The sequence below is a fragment of the Pipistrellus kuhlii genome, unplaced genomic scaffold (genome assembly GCF_014108245.1).
Source record: "Pipistrellus kuhlii isolate mPipKuh1 unplaced genomic scaffold, mPipKuh1.p scaffold_m20_p_6, whole genome shotgun sequence".
In the NCBI taxonomy this organism is placed as follows: Eukaryota; Metazoa; Chordata; class Mammalia; order Chiroptera; family Vespertilionidae; genus Pipistrellus; species Pipistrellus kuhlii.
Window position 1 is genome coordinate 22321122 of NW_023425562.1, and position 21355 is coordinate 22342476.

At 51.8% G+C, this 21355-nt stretch overlaps 1 protein-coding gene across 2 annotated transcripts; it reads left to right on the top strand.

The window, feature by feature from the left end:
* Positions 1–4504: 4504 nt before the first annotated feature.
* CD40 (CD40 molecule) lies at positions 4505–15389 on the top strand. 2 transcript variants are annotated; one of them, XM_045574514.1, is made up of 9 exons: positions 4505–4654; positions 7759–7837; positions 8168–8293; positions 8809–8949; positions 9281–9374; positions 12457–12518; positions 13972–14055; positions 14178–14194; positions 14723–15389. In XM_045574514.1, the coding sequence occupies exons 1-9, from the start codon at positions 4604–4606 to the stop codon at positions 14885–14887; spliced, it is 819 nt and encodes a 272-aa protein (XP_045430470.1). In that variant the 5' UTR covers positions 4505–4603; the 3' UTR covers positions 14888–15389. The 2 variants fall into 2 exon arrangements, with proteins under 2 accessions (XP_045430470.1, XP_045430469.1); XM_045574513.1 differs by having other exon boundaries at positions 8803–8949; positions 14723–15384.
* The last annotated feature ends 5966 nt before the right edge of the window (positions 15390–21355 follow it).

The following is a 21355-nucleotide window of genomic DNA, read 5'->3' on the forward strand; positions in this document are numbered from 1 at the left end:
ATTTCTGGTTGGGTTATTTCCTGAGTTTTTCCGTTTCCTCTGACGAATCCCAACCCTACTCTGCTGAGCTGAAGGAAAATATGTTTTTTTGTCCACAGTTGGACCCGGGAATGCCAGTTGGAGAGGCTAGTCATCTGGGGAAGACTGGCAGCTACCCAGAACAGCATGGAATGAGCAGGTGGATCCCTTCAGTCTCATAGTCCCACCTTCACTCAACAAACACGTGTTCAGCATCCATCATGTTCATGGGCTATTTGTGGGCATCAGGCTATAAAGATCTTCCTTTTTAGGAATCAAGTTAGGTAGGATCGATGGCCCAGTCCAAAGGATATTCAATGGGAGCTCCTGCTACTTAGGAGTTGGCACTTTAGCCCATGGCCAAGCAAACATGTCCTATATACTCTGCATTCCAACTGGGAGCTCGATACTTTCCCTCGAATGTTTGCTAACGGGGGCAGAGTTGACCCTCCATCTTAGTCAAAACATCACATTCTTTTTCCTCGTCCATTTAATAATACTGATGAGGGAGGAGTTCTCTGGTTTTATTGAGGAATATATCGTATGTTATAGTGAAAGACAATCTTTCCCACTTTAATTGGGAGTCTCTCATGGAGATTGAGGGATGACTGCAGGAAAGGATGCTAGGATGCTGTTCCCCAGTGGGATCTACTTGGTTGTTGACTTGCTGATGTCCCCCGTGCAGATGTGAGCAGGGGAGAAGAGAGGTGGAGAGAGGAGTCACTATGGAGCAGTTGGCCAGAATGCGTGAACTTCTCTGGGTCAAGTGGAACCTGCAGTAGTTAGCTGGGCTTTCTGATATCCCACCAAGCAGTCTGACTTCTGTGGACCAGGGTCTCCCCAGTGGCAGGAGCCTAGGTAGTGAGGCAAGGCAGGAGAGCTCAAACCTGAGCTGGATGTCCTCTGTCAGAGAATTGGGCAGTGGGGAAGCCTCCAAGAAACTTAACGTGCCTCAGGAGGAACCATATTTGGACACTTGCCACTCTGAGTTGGCTAGGGAAGCAGTGTTGACAGGAGGGAGAGGGCTGTGGCAGAGGGCTATTCCCACTCCCTCCTCTCAATGTCAGTCAATAAGGGGGAGGGTGCTGGGGCATATCTCTCAACCAGACCATGCTTTTCCCCAAAACAAGACAAAACAAAACAAAACAAAACAAAACAAAACAAAACCTTTTATCCAAACAGGCAGGGACCTGGCTCCAGTCAACCTTTGGGTAAGTAAGGGAGAAGATAAAATGAGATTTAAATTGAGTTTGAGAATAAAGCTCTCAAAGATGAAGGTTTAACAACAGAAAGTGATCCAAAAATAATGCAATCTGCTGGAGATGTCATTAAGGGATGGAACAGGGAGATTCAACACAACAGGACTAAGGCTGAGATTAAGGAGGAAAGCTTCATTATTATGCCCCACCGAGTTGAGTCGCTGCGGTACACTGGTTTCATGAGTAAACAGAATAATTGAAATGTAGCGTCTTGCATAGGTAAGCAGCCGCAGAAAGCTGAAAGGGCCCAGGGAGGTTGGCTGGTGGAGAGGACTTTCCAAAGAAGGGGCACCTTGAAGCCTTGAAGGATGAGAAGGAGTTGGTCCAGTAAAAGGAGAGTGGAGAAGAGCTTTACAGGCAGAAGGGAAACCACAGTCCGGAGCGGCAAGTTGAAGGCAGAAAGGACGATTAGACATGCAGTCCATGGCCTCGGGCCCTGTGAGGGCTCTGGGGGAGTTGTTTCAAATCTGGGAGCAGCACGATGGGGTTTGCATAGTAGAACCTTCTGGTCGCCAGATTGTGGTAGTGCTATGGACTTAACCCTCACACACACTTCTTACCCGTTCCCCCAGCCCATGACCCCCAACTTCCCCATGAAGGCCATTTTCTCTGAGATTCCAAAATCCTGGGTTCCCACTCTGTTACTGCCCTTTACTCTTCTCCCCTCACTGAACCCTTCATAGTTCTCTTTGATAGATTCTGAAATATTGCCGTCCCCCATAAATCGTCTTCTCTCTTTTTTTCTCCGACACACTCTTCCCAGCCCAAGTAGATTCTATGCCTACTTTGAGTCTGTGGCTGCCAGCACATGTTTTCTCGGGATATACATATACTAAAATATCTTCCTTTTATTCTATCTGGTCTTCGCCCCACGGGGTAACCGAAGATTACTATTTATTCTTTCACACATTAATTTAAGCTGCTTTAATTGCCGCTCTGATATGTTTTATATAATATAATTCATGTTCTTAATTCTGTGTGCTTGCTTTCCAAGGCTGTCTTGTGAAGGGCCCAATTTTGAAATCAAGCAAATAAAGAATAAATAATGACTAAAGTTATTATAGTGATGCCCCCGCACCCGAAGGGAATGAAAAGTGTGCTTTTTTTTTTTTTTTTTTTTGAAGCGGAAAATATATTTTAATATTCGCTTCATTCTGGGCCAGCTTGGATGGCTTCATGAAATCCCCTGGACACTGATTTCAAGTGTTCCTCCACTGCTGGCATCTGACCACCAGCTTGAGGTCTGTGCTACCACCATCAGCTCTGCAGCACCTGCCTCCATGTCCTTCCTGATGGAGGCTGTGATTAGAATAAGTTACTGAGCCCACTCACCCACTCACTCACCCACTCACTCACTCACTCAGTGATCGTGTATTGGTATTCTATCATGTGCCCAGGACTGGGATAGGTTTAGTCCTGTCTTCAAGGAATCCGCAATCCAATGTAGGCAGGCAGGTGGAGATCTAGCCCAGTACGATAATGCTGTGGGGACATGGGAGAGGGGGGAAGGTGGGGCAGAGTATCTAGCCATGTCTCAGGTGGTTAAGAGGAGATTTTAGAGGAGGCGATATTTAAATTGGCTTTAGGAAGGACAAGGGAAAGAAGAAAACAGCAAGACACAGTAAGAAAAGACAATTGTGTGTTTGGAAAATTGGGAGGTGAGCATGCTGAAGCCAGTATGCATGGGAGGACATGACTGGGAGTGAGTGTGGAGTGGGGACAGAGGTTGGGGCGCAGTGGAGAAGGGCTGGCTCTGCAAGAAGGAGTTAGGACTATCCTGAGGGTATAGGGGAGCCCAAAGAGGTTGTTTTTGTTTTTGTTTTAAACGAATATGTCGTTATTGATCTTAGAGAGAGAGGGGAGAGACAGAAACATCTATAGGCTGCCTCCTGAAGCTGGGAATCCAGCCCCCTAGTGGGGATGTGTCCTGATTGGAATTGAACCAGGGAACTCCTGGCGCACAGGTCGATGCTCAACCACTGAGCAACACCAGCTGGGAAAGCCCAAAATGGTTTTTAAGCAGTGCAGTGTCCTGGTCAGATTAGATCTGGAGTTTATAAAAGGAATTGCAGTATAAATGGAGTGGGGGTGGGGGGAGGGGGAAGACGGAGAGAGGAAAGCTGTTAGAATTGCCTAGCACATAGCAGGGGCTCAATAATATTTATTGACTGAGTGAGGCTGTTGGGACAGTCCAGGTGAAAGATGACGAGCCTCTGAATGAGGGTGGTGGCAGAGGTGATGGAAAAGAAGATGGCTTCCAGAAGTAAAATCCACAGGGCGCTTTGCATCAGAAGCCAGAAGAGGTTAGCAGCCCTCTCCCCCCTCCCCCCCCCCCCCCCCAGCTCTGCACACCCTGGTCTTTTGGCCTGGTCCAGAAATTCAGAGCTTGGAGAATTATAACCTCAACCACTGTCTAGTTCTAGTTCCTCAGGTTTCATTGGGGACCCATCAGAGGCAGAGCCTAGAGTAGAACCCAGGAAACCAGGTGAGCTGCAGAGCAGAGACTGTTCACACTGATTCAGGAAAGGCTTGGAGGGCCAGACTGGAGAAAGGTGAGCACAAAGGTGTGTGTGAGGTTTTGCAGAACAAGAGGGTCGGAGTCTCCTAAGATTCTCAAGGGGTCCTAGTGCTTAGGGACAGAAACTGGGATGGAACAGAATCTGGTGATGGTGGTGGTGGTGGTGGGGTGGCGCATGGATGCATGCATGGATGGATGGATGGGAGGCAGGGACGCTAGGCATATACGAGGGAATTTCCTTTGAAAGAGCGAAACTCTCAGAGGGAAACTCTTTTCCTTGAAACGCCTCCCCAGTCCTCCTCCCCACACGCCAGCTGTGGCCTTCCCGTTCTGTTTTTGGAGATGAGGAGGGGGAACTTCCTTAGGCCTCTCCGCCTGCGGTGGGGACGCTTTCAGTTCTGCTGGGACTCCCGGAGGCGGCAGCCGGGTGAGAGCGGTGGGGGTCCCTGGGGTGTCTTCCCAGCACCTGTGGGGCTCCCCTCCCCTCGGCCCCTTGGAAAGCCTGATGGCTCCTTCCTCTCTCCAGCGCGGCCTTCGTAGTCCCAGGGGCTCAGGAGGAAGGGCGGTCCCTGGGGCCCTCCGTGCCCCTTTCCCAGCGCGTCCTAAACTCCCGGGGAAAATTGAACCCGGGAAGATCCTGGGGAAATCCCAGACCTGCGGGGCGCCGGGACCCCGCCCTCCCCAGCGAGGCCGGCCGCGATTGGCTCTTGGAGACCACGCCCATCAGTGGGCGGGGCCACCGCTGCGGCCCGGGAGCTACTAGACGTCCGTCCCGCGCTGCCCCTTGCCGCCCGCTCCTGACCTCGCCATGGTCCGCCTGCCTCTGCAGAGTCTCCTCCTGGGCTGCTGGCTAGCCGCCGTGAGTTGGATGTCTGTTCCGACCCTACGGGCCGTGGGCGGAGCGGGGGGAAGTTTGGGGTTTGTGAGGGGAATGGGAAGAGCAGCAATACTTCGGGGGAGGGATCTTCCCACCTGATGTTGTTGAGGACAGAAGGGTGGGCGGAAGCTGGTTTGGCTTCTCAGGAGAAGACCCCCAATTTTGGCTCCCTGGAGTCCTGGCTGCATTAGGCCGGCAGCCTCGCTCTCCTCCCAGGTTGGGGTTCCAGGGAGCCCACAGGGGGTGCGGCGTAGGCGCGCTGCAGGAAGCGTGCCTGGACAGCGTGGATGGGGTTGCGGGTTTGGGGAGCCTCCAGCCTGCATCAGGAAAGGCGGGCGTCTGGTCTGCCTCCAGGGCCGGCCAGCAGCGGGAAGGAAGACGGGCCAAGGGAAGGGGAGGGTCCGGCTGGTTTCCTGTCTCTTCGCGTGTGGACAGATGCCAGCTCTTAGAGTGGTTATCATCTCCTTGCCAGCCGGGTTGCCTTCTTCCAGGGCATCTTGTGGGCACAGGGGGTGATTTAACCTAGGAGGAACGCTCAAGGCCATGTCTCCGCATCCGAGTTCAAGACGACCTAGGGGGCCTGTAGGGGAGATGAACAGTTCAGGGGATCCAAGAAAGGGCTTCTCTGGGCTCAGCTATGCCCAGTCAAGCATATCTCCGGGATTTTCAGAAGCCTGCATTTGTCTCACTTTTTGTTTAAGTGTATTTTTGTAGTTCCTCATTCTGGAGGCCGGAATCCCCCAAGTACCTCACCCTCTCATCCCAACCCCTCTGGTCTCCCCCTGCTCTCAGGGGCTGTAGTTTCTGGTGAAGTCTGAGCAGGAATGAGCCACAGAGTGGCTGGTAAGGGAAGAGCTAACGGGGAAGCTACTTTGGTCCCAAAACTCCCAGGGAGAAAGGAGCAGGGGGCAGGGCGGGCGAGGCTGGAAAGAAGAGAGGCTGTGCAGGAGGGAGAGGAGCCAGGGGAGGGAGTGAAGCTGGTTTGGCTTCTCAGGAGAAGACTCCCAATTTTGGCTCCAGGTTGAGACTGGACTGTGACAACTCCAATGGCAGCGGCTACTTATTGAGAGCTTCCTGTGTGCCAGGCTCTGAGGAAAATGCTTTCCGTGTGCTCTCTGTCTGGTTTCTTTTAACTCCCCATTTCTTTTAACGAGGACCCAGGCTCAGAGAGAAGCAATGTCCTGGCAAACTTCTCAGAGCTAGGCTATAAACCTGCATATAAATCTACCTCTGCCTGGACCTGAGCCTGCCTCTCAGATGGTGAGAGTGTCCCGGCCTTGGTCCTGAGCGCCTTTGTATCAGAAGGACTGGAGCTATGTGGTGGGAGCTGGGGCCTGAGCACCTTTCAGAGGAGGAACCGTATTTCTCATGTGTCTGAGAATGGCACGACGGACTCTCATGGCTCTGGGGCGTGGGGGAAGGTCCTCGGTGTTGCAGGGAGACCGTCACAGGTGAATGTTGGGGTGTGATGATGGGGGCAGCAGCCTTTTCTGGTTCTGCCCCCGCTTGGGGTAAGACACATTTCTGTAAGCAATGGCTGACCGAGAGCCACCCATTAGGCAGGATCCTGAACAGCCAGCCATTGAATCAGGACACTGGACAGTCAAGCAGATCCTCACAAATGTACAATAGTGAAAACTGAAATTTAATGAGCACCTACTATGTTCTAGACCCGGTGCCAGGCCACACACAAATGCTCGTTCTAATCTTTACAATCTGAACTGTGGGGCACGTGTTATCACCCCCATCTTAGGGAGGAAGAGAAGCAAATAGCTCGTAAGTGTGGCAAAGACCAAGAGCCTTAAGCTGTTTGTCTCTTGAACCTGTGCCCTTTTCACCACCGTTCCCAAAGCGTGGGGTGATTGCGGGGAGCACACGCACACAGAACTCAACAGCAGAGATGCGCGTTACGGTTGTTTTAAATCCTTTGATTTTTTTTCCTTGAAGGAGGAAGTCTCTGGAACCAGCATATAATTAGTTAATACTTCCCCAGTGCTTGCGAATCCTCCTTTTAAAACAAAAATGAAGAGCAGGCCTGGGGTGGAGGGCATCGGCAAGCAAAGCAACCAGCTGGTGGTTCATAACGTTGTTTAGTGCTGTTGAATTTTATTTTTAGGGTTACCGTTACCTTTTATTTATGAAGCATGAGACTGGTTCTCTCTCATGGCAATAAAAGGAGGTTTACATAGAAAAAAATGTATTTGATTTAGTGAGAAGTAATTCATAGCATGGGTCGTACCTGGAAGTAGTAAAAGTGCGGGTGAGAGCCAAGCTGATGGAGAGAGGGAGATTACTGAGATCTGCTTTCTCACTCAGATGCTATCAATGTGAAACCTTGTGATTTCAGAGAAAAAGGAAGAGAGAGACAGAAACAGCAATAATGAGAACCATCCATCGGCTGCCTCCTGCATGCCCCCTATCAGGGATCAACCCTGAAACCTGGGCATGTTCCCTGAACAAGAATCAAACCCATGACCCCCCTGGTTCATAGGTCAATGCCCACTCACTGAGTCACACCAGCCGGGCTAGTCTGCCCATTTGTAAAGTGAGAGTGTTGGATTTTTATCTTCCCAGCTTCACAATTTTCTGGCATTTCATGCGGGAGGGCTTCGAGGGGGAAAACACGATGAGGCTTGGAGAGGGAAAGGGGTGGGGAGAGAAGAATAATAGAAGGAAGCAGGCCAGGTGCTAAATATAGCCCCACCTGAGGCCTAGGACTGGCTGAAGCCGCTGGTCTCTGGGCTCCAGGGGAGGTCCTGGGGCCCTCACGTGCTTTTGAATCTTTGTGAAGAGGAAAGTGCCAGGAGTCCAGACAAAAGGAAGATCTGTGTAGTTCCGAAACGGTTGTGAGGTTCAAGCACTGCCGCTTTGTAAAAGACCAGCATGATTCTTTGGGCGCTTTTACCGTCGCATCCTTTGGCAGTTTAGTTAAAAATAAGCATGCCGACGAGGAGGCAGGCCCCACTGTTCTGCTTTGGATTTCCACCTCCGCTCTAACCCCTCTCCCGGCTGATTGTCACCTTCCTGCCAAGGCGGCTGCAGCAGAGAGTTCCAGATCCCTTCACATGGCCCAATTCTGCTTTTAGGTCCACCCAGAACCACCTACTGCATGCAGTGGAAAGCAATACCTCGTAAAAGACCAGTGCTGTAATTTGTGCCCGCCAGGTGAGACGCCTACCTCCAGCCTCCTCGTGGGAACCCTCGTGGTTTGCTGGCAGATGCAGCTTCCATAAACCATCTGGGAACTCGAGTCTCAAATGGCCCCTGGGATTTCCCATCCCTGCCCTGCTTGTCAGAATGTCCCTATTTGGGATTCAGGTTCCTGTATTTTCCTTGGCCCTCACCCCCGACCCCTGACCTGACTCTGAAGGCTGGAAGGGCCTGAGATGGTCACCTTTGAATCCTCTGCCCTAAAGCCCAGCCTGATCCGTGTTTGGTGAGTGTCTGACTCCCAGAGTTGGTCAGAGCTGCCTCATTTCCTGATGCTTTTTCCAGAACATAAACTGGTGAGTGACTGCACGGAGCTGACCGACACGGAATGTGTCCTTTGCAGTGAAGGCGAATTCATGGCGACCTGGAACAGCGAGAGGCACTGCCACCCGCACAGATACTGTGAACCAAGTGTGTGGGCTGTGGGGGACCGGTGCTTGGGAAGGGGGCTGATCTTCCAACTCACTCTTTATTTAAAAAAATTAATATATTTTTATTGATTTCAGTGAGGAAGGGTGAGGGAGAGAGAGAGAGAAACAGCAGGGGTGAGAGAGAAAATCATTGATCAGCTGCCTCCAGCACTCACCCTACTGGGAATTGAGCCTGCAACCCAGGCATGTGCCCTTGACCGGAATCGAACCTGGGACTCTTCAGTCTGCAGGCCAATGCTCTGTCCACTGAGCCAAACCAGCTAGGACTTCCAGCTCATTCTTGACAATGCAGCCATTCCTTTTCCCCCCCAAATAGACAGCCAGGGTCTGTTTGGATTGATTGGAGTCCAGGCTGTACTAAATAATTTGATTGCTACCCCTACTTGGAAGAGAGTCTAAGACGAAAAACAAAAGAGCAGGAAGTGTGAGGAGTGGGGCTCAGAGAGTCCCCAGCAAGGGTCCCCATCCTTCCCACCCATCTTTGCGCAGATGCAGGACTCCTGGTCCAGAGTGAAGGCACTTTGGAAACAGACACGAGTTGCGTGTGCGATAAAGGCCTACACTGTGTCAACGAGGCCTGTGACTACTGCACCCCACACAGCTCTTGCCCCCCTGGCTCTGGGGTCAAGGAGATGGGTGAGTGGCTTGTCGGAGAATCAGCTCTGGAGACAGGCGGGAAGAGTTGAGGGCCTAAGGGAAGGTGCTGGGCAATGGGCACTCAGCCCAGAGGTGGAGGGAATGGAGACTACAACCTGCATGTCTCCTAGAGAGAGCAGGAAACGAACCCTCTCCTTCCGGCTCCTGCCAGGGTATCTGCCTTTGGGGTGGGGGACAGTGTGAGAAGCCTTCCTAGGGACTGCAGTGACGGTGGTGGAGGCTCTACACTGGGGAAGAGGCTTAAAGCAGGGAGACCGAGAACCAGACAGGTAGTCCATTGTGATGATGAATGGCCCCTCCTCCCTCCCAGCTACAGGGGTTTCTGATACCATCTGTGAGCCCTGCCCCGTTGGCTTCTTCTCCAATGTGTCATCCGCCGAGGAAAAGTGCCATCCTTGGACGAGGTATGAGAACTCATCCCTGGTGTTTTCTGTCCCAAGAGGGACAAGGGATCTGCTTCCATCCTATCCTGCCATCTACCCTTCAGCCCCAGCTCCCACGTCCACACACGCTACATATGTGTGAAACATCAGAGTGACCTTATGGACAACTGGCCAAGTGGGCACTTTTTAGCATTTTCTTGTCGGTTGGTGGTAATAGACACTGTTGATCTCTCCAACTTTGTGAAACTCTCTTTTCTTACCCAAGAAAAGAGAGGTGCATGGTGACACCTCTCCTCCTTTCCTTCTCCCTCCTCTGGTCCTCCTTAACTGGCTTCTTAGGCCTTCGTTCTGCTCTGCTTTTTAATCACTTTGCCTGCCTCCCCTGGAACACCCCATCCATATTCATGGCTTTGAGCTACCATCTCTCTCGGGTGGTTTTCCATCAACTTCTCTTGTCTAGATTTGTCTCCAGACTGTCACATCCAATGGCTGAGGGTACACCTCCATGCAGGGGACCCACAGGCACCAAATGGGCTCACCTTCCTGCTCACCCTCGGTGAAAGCCACCACCGTGCCTCTGGGCACTTGTCCCATTGTGCCCCCCCCCCCCCCAAATCAGTCACCTCCTTGCCTTCCAGATGTTTTGGAAGACTCCTCCTGCTCACTATCTCCATGTTGCCATTTTAGCCTGGGCCTCATCACCGTGGGCTGAATGGTGCCTTAGCCTCCTCATTGACCTCCCCACCTCTAGATTCCCCCTTTCATCTGCTTCTCCCTTCACTTGCCAACGTGTGCTTTTCTGCAGTTCATTTGAGATCAATAGTACTCCTTATTTACAATGTTTCACGGCTCTCTGGGCCTTTAGGTCAAAACCCAGACTCTTTGGCATGGCTTCTGACCTTCCAGCTCCATATCTTGACCTCTTCCCACATCCTGCTACTTGTAATCTCCTCAACATACCGTTCATGCTCTCACATCAGACTCTTCTAGCTGGAATACGCTTTAATACATGCCCCATTAACTTTTTACATTTAATTTTAAAAAATGGGTAAGATAGGCACCTCAGATAGAAGGTGCAGAAGGGCCTACAGTGATGTCTCCCTTTTTTTTTTTTTTTTTTTTAAATATATTTTATTGGTTTTGTACAGAGAGGAAGGGAGAGAGATAGAGAGCTAGAAACATCGATGAGAGAGAGTCATCGACCAGCTGCCTCTTGCACACCCCCTACTGGGGATATGCCCGCAACCAAGGTACATGCCCTTGACCGGAATCGAACCCGGGACCTTTCAGTCCCCAAGCCGACGCTCTATCCATTGAGCCAAACCGGTCTCAGCTGATGTCTCCCTTTCACTCCGTCCCTCAGCCACCCAGTGCTTCTTGGAGGCAGATACTGTTCCTTGCATGTCCTCCCACAGACAAACACATACGTGCTCATGTGCAAATGCTTATTGTCCACACGCATTGTAGCATCTCGTATATACTTGGTCATTTGTTTGCTGTCTGCCTTTCTCTAATAGATCGCAAACTCCTTAAATGTAGAGATGTGGCTGCTCTCCTCCCCTTCCACTGATACATCCCTTATGCATAGACCTGTGCCTAGAACATAGTAGGTGCTCAATACATTTGTACTGGCATGTTGACTGACGAACGGTGGCACGTTGGGGCAGTAGAATCAGCACTGCAGCTTAGGAAGGGCGTGGCCCTGTGTCAGTGTGTGACCCTCATCTCTCTGAGCCTCAGGGTCCTCAGCTGGAAGTTGGGAATGACCTTTGTCTCATGAGGCTTGAGGGAAAGACCTGTAGAAGTGTTTTGTGAGCTCATAAACTCACTCCTCATGTATATGCTTTCTTTGAAGTGCCTTTCTCTTCCCCCCACTGGAGATGTTTTTTTTCTCTGTGACGTCCTTCTCCGACCATTCTTCCTCCCCCTCCTCCTCCTCCTCCGAACATGTTGGACCTGCTCTTCTGTATCTGGACTCCTTCATTGGCCTCCTGGCTGGCCACTTCTCTGATTTCTCCTGTGAGATCTCTGGCCAGCTGAGTCCTTCCGTGACTTAAGTCATCTGATTAGATGCTGATATGACTCACAGCTGAATCCGGTTGAAACCTTCCTCGCTGACTAGCAATGATCTGATTCTATCAGTGATCTGGTTCTAAAGACACAGCTTTTCCATGGTTCCATAACGCATCTGGCATGTCACCCACCTAATCTCTGTATCACATTGTCCTGCTCAGTGGGAATGTACTGCTGCTCTAAGTTAGGCTGACTCAGACCTCACTTCTCCAGGGGAGTCTTTCTGGATGACCCTTAAACCCGAGGTTCTCAACTAAGCAATTCTGACAATATCTGGAGCCAAGATTGGGAAGGGGGATGCCACTGATATCTAGTGGGTGGAGGCCAGAAATGCCGTTACACATCCTACAGTGCACAGGACAGACCCCATTACAGAGTCATGTGGCCCAAAATGTCAGTGGGGCCGACGAGGTTGAGAAGCCTTGTTGTAAACCAAATGGGATCATCTCTCCATTCCTGCCATTGCCTATTCCATTTCCTCTTCTCTGAACAATTCCCAGTTCACTTTAGCCTATATCACAAGGTTTGGCACTCATTAGACACTCCAAATATTACCCCTTCAAGATGCATAATAATCTTTCCTCTGGCCTCATGCGTGCATAGAACAGAGTTTGCATTGTAACCAGCACAGGAGGGTTACATAACATAGGTGCTGAGTGAACCTGGACTTGTTGGCTGTTGATGGTCTCCCTCTGGGTTTGGAAATCTTATGGTTGGGAAACTTAATGTCTCATTCTCTCTCTCTTTTTTAAAGGTTTTTTGAATAATTTATTTTCTATTTTTAGGGCAAACTCAGTAATGTTTTTAGAAAAAGCACATGATACATGATATGACATACATTATTTAGCCTTGCTTTTGAAGTCTGAGTTGATGGACTTGTTTTCAAGTTATAATCTACAAATGATTTGCTCTTTATACTTATAATCTATGTTTATAAATGCTTATATAATTATTCTGTATATATTAAAATATCATTCTCTCTCTCTCTCACTCTCTGTATGTATGTGTGTGCACTTCTGTGTCCACATAGCTGTGAGATCAAAGGCCTGGTGGAGCTGCGGGCAGGGACTAACAAGACAGATGCTGTCTGTGGTGAGTCCTGGAGAATGGGTCCTGGCGGCAGGCTAGGGAGGTAGGGAAATACTAGCGGAGCCTGAGGCTTACAGAGACAATGAGTGGGAGGGGGTTGGCCTACAGCACAGATCACAGACTCAAATACCTACAGGGACTAGGCAGGTCATATTAATAAGCGAAAAAGGTCAGAGGTGAGAAAAATGCACTCTTTGCTTTTTTTTTTTTTTTTTTTTAATATTCATCTTCCTTTTGGCAGGGCTGGGTGAGCGAGGCATTTACCTTGGACACACTATTTAAAGGGGTGCCTAAAAAATGCAGTAATCAAGATAAATAACTTTTTTTGTGTGTGTGAATCCTCATTCAAGGGTATTTTTCCATTGATTTTTAGAGAGAGTGAAAGGGAGGGGGAGAGACACACAGAGAGAAACATCGATGTGAGAGAGACACATCGATTGGTTGCCTCCCGCACACGCCTGGACTGAGGCCAAGGACTGAGCCTGCAACTGAGGTCTGTGCCCGTGACCACATCAAACCTGGGACTCTTCAGTCTGCAGACCATGCTCTATCCACTGAACCCAACCAGCTAGGGCAAGATAAGCAATATCTTGTAATATTGAAAAAAAAGCCAACACAAAACAAAATCCATAATGAACAAACTATAAAATTTTAACGAATGCTGTGGTCCAACCTTGCATTTGCATGACCCTGCCTGATTTGCCTAGGCCTAATTTTGGCCCTGGCTTAAAAACAACAACAACAACAAAAAAAAAACACAACAAAACTTTATTAAAAAAACCAGGCAGCCAACCTGTGGGCCATAATTTGGTGATTTGATTTTTAAAAACATGACATTAAAATATTACTTATCTTGATTATTGAATGTTTGTTTTTCTTTTTGTATCCCTTTAAATTTTGTCCCAAGGTGTGTGCCTCACCCTAGTCCCTGCCGTGACTCCTAGTCTTTCTTTCACTTTCTCTCATTTGGAATGGAAATTTAGGTACAAGAAACACTTTAATTTCTCCTCTATTCTTCCATAGCACAGGCAACAGTGCAGACATAAAGGAGGACGAGGATGAGGACACAGGTCCTCAGCACTGGGCCCAGAGTGGGGAGGGAGGGGGAATATGGTGAGCAGTGGAGAGCCCCAGCACTCAGTTCTGGCCAGTGAGTGCCGAGCGTTGGGGGGTTGGGGTGGGGGGGGGAGTGGCAGCTGGTCCAATGGGGCTAGATTTCCACCCTTCTAAGAGAAACCAGATATCTAGATTTTAAATCTGCAGTCGCCCCCCAATTAAAATGTTTAACATAATTTAAAGATGTGCTGGTCACACTAAAGACCTCTGCTGGCCACGTTCCCCCGGGGCCCCCTGTTGGCAGCCTGCCAGCGGATGAGTTCAGGCACAGAAGGATTTAGAGTCCGGGAGGGCCCAGCAGCTTTGGGCACGGGGGTGGGAACAGTCTCCATCTCTCTAGACACCAAGCATCGGCAGAGATTCCTGGTGGTGATCCCCATCGCAGCCGTCCTTGTGACTCTCCTGCTGGTGTCAGCCTGCTTCTGTGAGTCTCCGGGAGGTGACTGGGAAGGCCGGGAGGGAGGCGAAGGTCAGGTAGACCTGGCTGCCTGTTTCCTTATCTGGCCTCTCCACTAAGTCCCCACCCCTTTATTTTTTTCTCTCTAGGGAAGTTCCCCATCAAGGTAGGTCGCCCCCGGGCACTGGCTCTGAATTTGGCAAGCTGGAAAGAAGATGGACTCTCTGTTGCCTTTATGGCAGTAAACCTGACGCGGGGTCTGCCCTGTGGCCAGTGGGGTGACAGCAGAACTGGCTTCTCTGCCTCTTGACCCCCCAGTCCCATTCCTGGGATCCAGAGCTCCTCCCATCCCCTCCCTCAGCTCCAGCCTTTGTCATCCCCAGAGCTCACGTCTCCATAGAGCTGCCCTGGCGCCAAAAAGCCAATGGTGTCATTTGCTGTGCTTTCCTGGCATCCCATTCGTGGGGAACTATTTTGGGGCCTTGGTGCAGGCCCTGGGCCAGACCGGAAGGGCACCTCCTGGAACCCACTGGAAGCTTCTTGACACCCTCAGTGTGGCCAGCAGAGGGCAGGAGGCGCCCATGGAACCCGCCCTGAGTGGGGAAGCAGGGGAGAGGGCCTGGGGAGCATCCCCTCCGTGGGGAGAGCTCCTCAGGGGTGTTGCTGAGGATAACCTCACCCCTTGGCTCACCAGGCTGGCCGCCCCCGCCCTAAGGACCCCGAGGGCAAAGGGCAAGTTCCTGTGGAGATGGAGTACCTTCCTGGCACCTGCCCCGTGCAGGAGACCTTGCACTGGTGCCAGCCGGTGGCGCAGGAGGACGGCAAAGAGAGCCGCATCTCCGTGCAGGAGAGACAGTGAGGCTGCGCGTGCCCGGGAGCACGGCAGCAGATGGACAAACGTGACGTGGCCGCGGAGCCTGGAGCTGCAGCTGTGACATGAGGGCGAGGGGCTGGCGCCGGGCACGGCCCCCTCTGCCTGCACAGTTCACTCAGGGGAATCCCCTACTCCAGCCAGGAGCCTGCTCAGTCTCCCTACTTGCTTTTAAAGATGGAAGCAAAGCTTTTTTGCGGGGGGAGGGGGGAACGAGGGAGGGCATCTAGTAACATCATCGAACCCTCCAGCCCAGCCGTCCGGGGCCCACGTGGTCTGTATAGGCTCAGGGGACATCTACGTGAAGATCACCGCAGGGTCGTTTGGGACTGGGAACAACTGGAAGCAGCTTAACTGTCCACCACCAGGGGGCTGGCTAAATAAAATGGTAATATATTTATGTAACAGCATCTCAAAGGCACTGTCATGGAAAAAAACAACAGGCTGCAGAATGACGGGCAGGGATTTTTTTTAAAAGCACATACCCCTAAACAATAGGACCCATCACGTGTGGGTATGTGTCCAGACAATATAGGCCGTCGATGCAGGTATAACACGGTTCTGGAAGGATGCAGATCGCAGTTGTGATGTCCGGGTTGGGAAAGAAGGCTCGGGGGGAGGGCTGGTAAAGATCTGACTTTTTCCGAAGGCCTTATCCCTCCCCCCTCCCCTGAAAAGGAGAGTGAATTCACATACTGCTTATGTAATTGAAGTCACCAAACGTGAAAAAAACCGGGGGTGGACACGCTGGGTGACATGAGCGGCTACGTTTGCTGTCAGTCTCACAGAACGAGGGCATGTTTGGAGGCTGAAGAAGCATGTCCTCAGGCTGCCCCCCTCTCCACATGTGCTCCCATTTGGCATCGTGTTTGCAAAGGATTCTCTCCATTTCATTCACATGCACAGAACAGCCTTGGGGACAGGCAGGGCTCGCCGTCCCTCCCTCTTGAACAGGTGGGAACAGAGGCCCAGAGACAGCAAGCACCTTGCACATGGTTGCACAGCAGTTTGTGATGGTGCTACTCAGAGCTCCCCGCTCCTGGTCCCGCACTGCTTCTCCCAGACCTGCCTGGTCTCTGGAACCCAGGTCTGTGGCTCCTTCCCAGGGAGGTCTTGGGCCTCCCACCTCCTCCTGACCTCCCAATGGCTACAGGAGCTGTGCTTCTCAGTCAGATGGCACCCCTTCCCCCAGCAGCATCTTAGGATAAAAATAAACACCCTGTTCTCTTTTCTTGCTGTGCCAACTGAGGGGGAGCCTGGCCAGGAGGAGCAGCAGATGGAGTAGGAGCAGAGGGGAGGGGATGGAGGGGAGTGGCGGGAGGGAAGGAAGGGTGTAGGACAAGGAGGAGAAGGAAGAGCAATGCAAAGCCCTGGCACAAGGATTGAGATTCTCGGTGTGGATGAGGCCAGGCTGGTTTAACCCCGGGATTGCCCCCACCCCCTTAAGAAGCTGATTTGATTTCCCTAATGTGTCTTATTGCCTGGAGGGCGGGGGTGGAGAGGGCTTGTCCCCGGTGAAGGCTGTGGGGGCAGCTTGGGATCCAGAGAGGGCACCTGGCTTGGCAGGCTTCCCGGGAGAGCTCCGAGAGCCATTTGGAGGCACCAGGTGGAGAGTTTGGTTCAGAAAGTGGAGCAAAGTGGCGGTGCCATGGGGTGGGGACCTCACCCTCGTCCCATACCTTGAGTCCAAATGCTAGCGTTCCTTTCTGTGCACGCCAGCGTGGAGGACAGAGACAAAAGACCCCCACCTGTGCGGCCGCTCATCGGCGGGTTGCTTTTCATCTCTTAGCATCTCAGGTTCCCTGTCGGGCAAATGGAGACAGCGCTGTCTGCCTCTGGGCCGGAGTTCTCAGTCTGGAGCACGTATCAGAGTCACCAGAGGACAGATTGCTGGGCCCCACGGCCAGGGTTTCTGATGGAACGGGTCTGGGGTAGAGCTCAAGGGTTTGCATTTCTGACCGGTGTCCCAGGAGATGCTGCTGCCGCCGGTCCAGGGGCCGCACTCAGAGAACTTGCAGTTGCCATTCAGAGTTGGGGATCAGCAGTTGGTTTTCTATTGCAAGCACGTGGGTCATCTGCCTCGAGGCTTTCCCTGGTCTTGAAAACATGGCTGGGGGAGGTGCAGGGCAGGTCAGGTATGCCCGGGGAGTTCATATCATGGGGCACAGTCAACCAACTAGGCCTGAGAGCTGGAGGGTGAGGGACCCAGCCTCCTTGCCCCGGGGAGGGACAGACCTGACGCATGGTCTTCAGTGTCTCATGGGTTCCCTAGAGGGACGAAGCCCCAGCTGCCCCTCTGCACTGGCTTCCTTCCTTTCCTGGTCTCATCCCCCAGCCCCATTAGTGTTATCGGGGTTCAACTCCCGAATACACTGCCTGCATTCCTTCCTCGGCCCCGATTCTGCTTCTGGGAGAAGCCCCCCTCAGAGCCAGCAGAGCGCACGCCTAAGAAAGTATCCTTTTGCTGAAACCGGTTTGGCTCAGTGGATAGAGCATCGGCCTGCAGACTGAAGAGTCCTGGGTTTGATTCCAGTCAAGGACATGTCCCTTGGTTGTGGGCACATCCCCAGTGGGGGGTGTGCAGGAACCAGCTGATGGATGTTTCTCTCTCATTAATGTTCCTAACTATCACTCTCCTCTCTGTTAAAAAATCAATAAAAATATATTTTAAAAAAGTATGCTTTTGTACAGCAGCCCTCCTTATCTGTGGCTTCGGTTACCTATGGCATCTGTGGTCCAAACATTTAAAAATAGAAAATTCCAGAAGTGAACAATTCGTACGTTTTAAATCGCGTGCTGTCCTGAGCATTTGTGATGAAACCTTGCGCTGTCTGCTTCATCCCTCCTGGGACATGAATCATCCCTCTGTCCAGCACACTACCCTGTGGACACTCTCCACGCGTTCGTCAGAAGCTGTCTCCGTTATCAGATCCATTATCAGAGAGAGAGGGAGGGAGACTACATTCACATGACTTTTATTACAGTAGGTTGTTAAAATTGTTCCATTTTATTAGTAGCTATTGTTGTTGATCTCTTACTGTGCCTGACTTATAAATTAAATTTTATCACAGGCATATATATGTCTATATATAGGAAACAAAATAGTAGGTAGAACATACAGGGTTTGGTCCTACCTGTGCTTTCAGGAGTCCCCTGAGGGTTTGGAGTGTGTCCCCTGTGTTGTAAGGGGGTCTGCTGTGTATCTTGAGGTCTCTGACCAAAGGACAGGGTTGATCTTCCTTTTGTTAATCCTCACCTGAGAATATTTTTTTGAAATTGATTTTTAGAGAGAGTGGAAGGGAGGGGGAGAGCCAGAAACACTGATGTGAGAGAGACACACTGGTTGGTTGCCTCCCTCATGTGCCCAGACGGAGGCAGGGGATGAAGCCTGCCATGGAGGTACCTGCCCTTGACCGGAACCAAATCCGGGACCTGCAGTCGGCAGGCTGACACTCTAACCACTGAGCACCCGGCTGGGGCGGGCCGGGGCTGATCTTCCTGGCAGCTGTAGCGAGTTCTGTGTTGTAAGTGGAACCAGCGAGGGTTCTGGGACCCTGGGAAAGTTACTCTTTGGTTCTGGGACGCCCCCTCCCCCCCAGCCCCCCATTCCAGGTGTGTAATGGAGGCCTGGGGCCCTAGCAGAGCTAAGGGTCTTGCCGATTCTACAAATAAGTGCGGAGGATAAACCCACTAGGGTCCTCTCCTGCCTGAGAGGTGGGTAGGTGTGAGGCACGCTGCATCCAGAGGGTGGCGCCAAGGTAACATCTGAAGACCCAGGTGGCTGGCTTTGCCAGCTCTTACTCCACATTCTGCCCTTACGTGGAGACAAGGCTTTCCTCCCTCCACACACTGGTCTGGCCTGCTGCCGCCTGTATTCTGCAAATGCATCCGTTCCCCAGGTCGGGTCTCCCTGGCCACTGCTTCCTTCATCTAGCAGCATCGACTGCATTGCTACCGTGGTCCCATCCTGAGCGAGGGCTGTGCACAGGTGCACTGAGGGTGTGCACAGACGGGTGTTCATCATTGCTGGGCACAGCGCTCAGAGCTTGCTCTGTGTTGTCTTAGTCCACAGCACAACCCTACAAGAGGCACAGTCTCTATGTCACCCATCTCACAGATCGGGCTCAGAGGCTAAATGGCTTGCCAGGCCTGAGGACAGAGCTGGGATTTGGACCCAATTGGTTGACCTAAAAGCCTGGGGTATTTACCCATTTAGGGTGTAGAGAAACAGGTCCATGTTAAGGTGCCTTTAAAAGACAACGTGACTGTCCAGGACAGCGGGAGAGCCCAGAGCAGGAACAGCTAACCTTTAGGGCAAAAAACTCTCACACACAGGGCCGGAGGGTGAGGCAGGCCCGGCTGCCCGACAGAGACGCTGTGGCAAGATGGAGAGGCTCTGCTCACCTCTGGGGCGGCATCCATCAGTCCCTTCCAATGGTTGTTCTACAGCAGTGTTTCCCAAAGTGTGGTACGCGCACCCCCAGGGGTACGGGAAGAGTTTGGTGGGGGTACGTGTTGCACCGGAGTTTGGGGGGTATATGTACTGCACCATGTTTAGCTGCGCCTAATTCTACGTTCTCTCGAGTACGAGAGGTAGCGTTACGAAAATTATAGAAGGGGTACACATATGTCAAAAGTTTGGGAAACACTGCTCTATAGGAATGTTGCTGGGAACCCAGATTTCCAAGACAAACCACCCAATATCTCAATGCCACCAATTCCAAAAATTAAAAAACTTTGCCAGAGCCCCAGAAAGCATGTCAGAGAGGCTTGGGTTTAAAAGAGACTGGGGCCTGGCTGGTCTGGCTCAGCGGCTGAGCATTGACCCAGGAGCCAAGAGGTCGCCGGTTTGATTCCCGGTTATGGCACATAATTCCTGGTCAGGGCACATGCCTGAGTTGTGTGCTCTATCCCCAGCGAGATCCTTGTAGGAGGCAGCCAATCGATGACTTCCTCTCTCATCGATGTTTCTTTCCATCGCTCTCCCTGTACTCTCTCTCTCAAAATCAATAAAAATTATTTCAAAAAAAAAAGAGAGACTGGGAATATCATTGTGTCTAACCCCTTTGTTTTATTTATGGGGAAACAGAGGCCCTGGAAGGGTCCAGAGCTCAGACAGGCAACATGGCATGGACAGGCTGTCTCCTTCCTTGCACCCCAGCCAGGAGGCTGGAGAGAGCCATGGGGTTTGGGCTCCCCCTGTGCAAGCCTGGTTAATGGGGTCAGGGCATTGAAGCCCTAGGACTGAGGGACTTGCCTTGGGGCTGAGGCTGGGCTGGGGGCAGATGTCCTCCTCATTGTGTGACACCCCCTCGCATTCCCGTGCTCCCCAGGCATGCGATCCCTGGCGTGCATGCACGCACATACCCTCCCCTTCAGCCTTCGGGGCCTGCAGCTAATTCCTTGGGCGGCAGAAGTTATTAAAGACTCTTCCCAGAAGGGTTTCTCCCCCCCAGAGAGAATCTGGCACAGAAAATTACAAACCTACCTGCGGGGGTGGGGAGGTAGAATTTTAATTTATAAAAATAGGAAAAGCACACTCATGCTGTGGTCTTGGCGTCTGGGGGAAGGCGGGAGCTCATGGGGGAGGGGGACTCCCCTGGGGCAGGCAGCACTGTTCCTGGGGGGCTGGCTCTGGGAGGGGCTCAGCAAGGTGAGTGAGCAGCTTTGGCCCAGGCAGATGGGGCCCGTGAGTGGGGAGGTTGAGTGGGGGGTTTGAATCACTCCTCTGCTTTGACCCCCTCTTCCTATCCCTGGGGCTCTCTGCCTCTCTCCCTACCTACACGCACATCCTGCTGGGCCTTGGTACCCAGCCAGCTCCTTGCTGTGTCCTCCTTCCAGCACCCTGCCCTGCTTTCTGCCTTGCTCCTTGACCAACCACCCCTTTCTCCTCCCAGCCATTCATCTCACCCTTGTTCTCTTTCACCAAGTGTTACTGTTTTGGCTAATTGTGAAAGTCAGGCCTGGCATTGCACGCCCCATCCAAGCAATAAACAAGAAAATAAGATCACCTTTAAGCCTCACACCACGCCCACCAGCAAGTTACGGGTCCTTCCAGACTTCGCTTCTGCGCCAGAAATATATTTTTAAACTTGGGCTATTATTAATACACTGTTTTGTAAGCAGCCCTCTCGGCTTAGCAGTATATGGCAGCCGTCTCTCCAGGCCAATAAATATAGATTGACAACATGCTTTTTAATTGCTGCATAGGAGTCCATTGTACGGCTGGAGCCGGGTTCCTGTCGGGGCTCCATAGTGATGGATGTTAGGTGGCTTCTCTTCTCCCCTTTCCTCCCGAGTCCCTTCCCGCTTCCTGTCCCCCTGACTCTCCTTCTCTCCACCCCTCCTCTTGCGTCTCCCCGTTTCTCTTCACCCCTTCCGCCCTCCTCTCCTCTGCTGCCTTCATCCCCAGTGTCCACCCCCCTGCTTTTCCTCTCCTGCCCAACCCATTCCCTC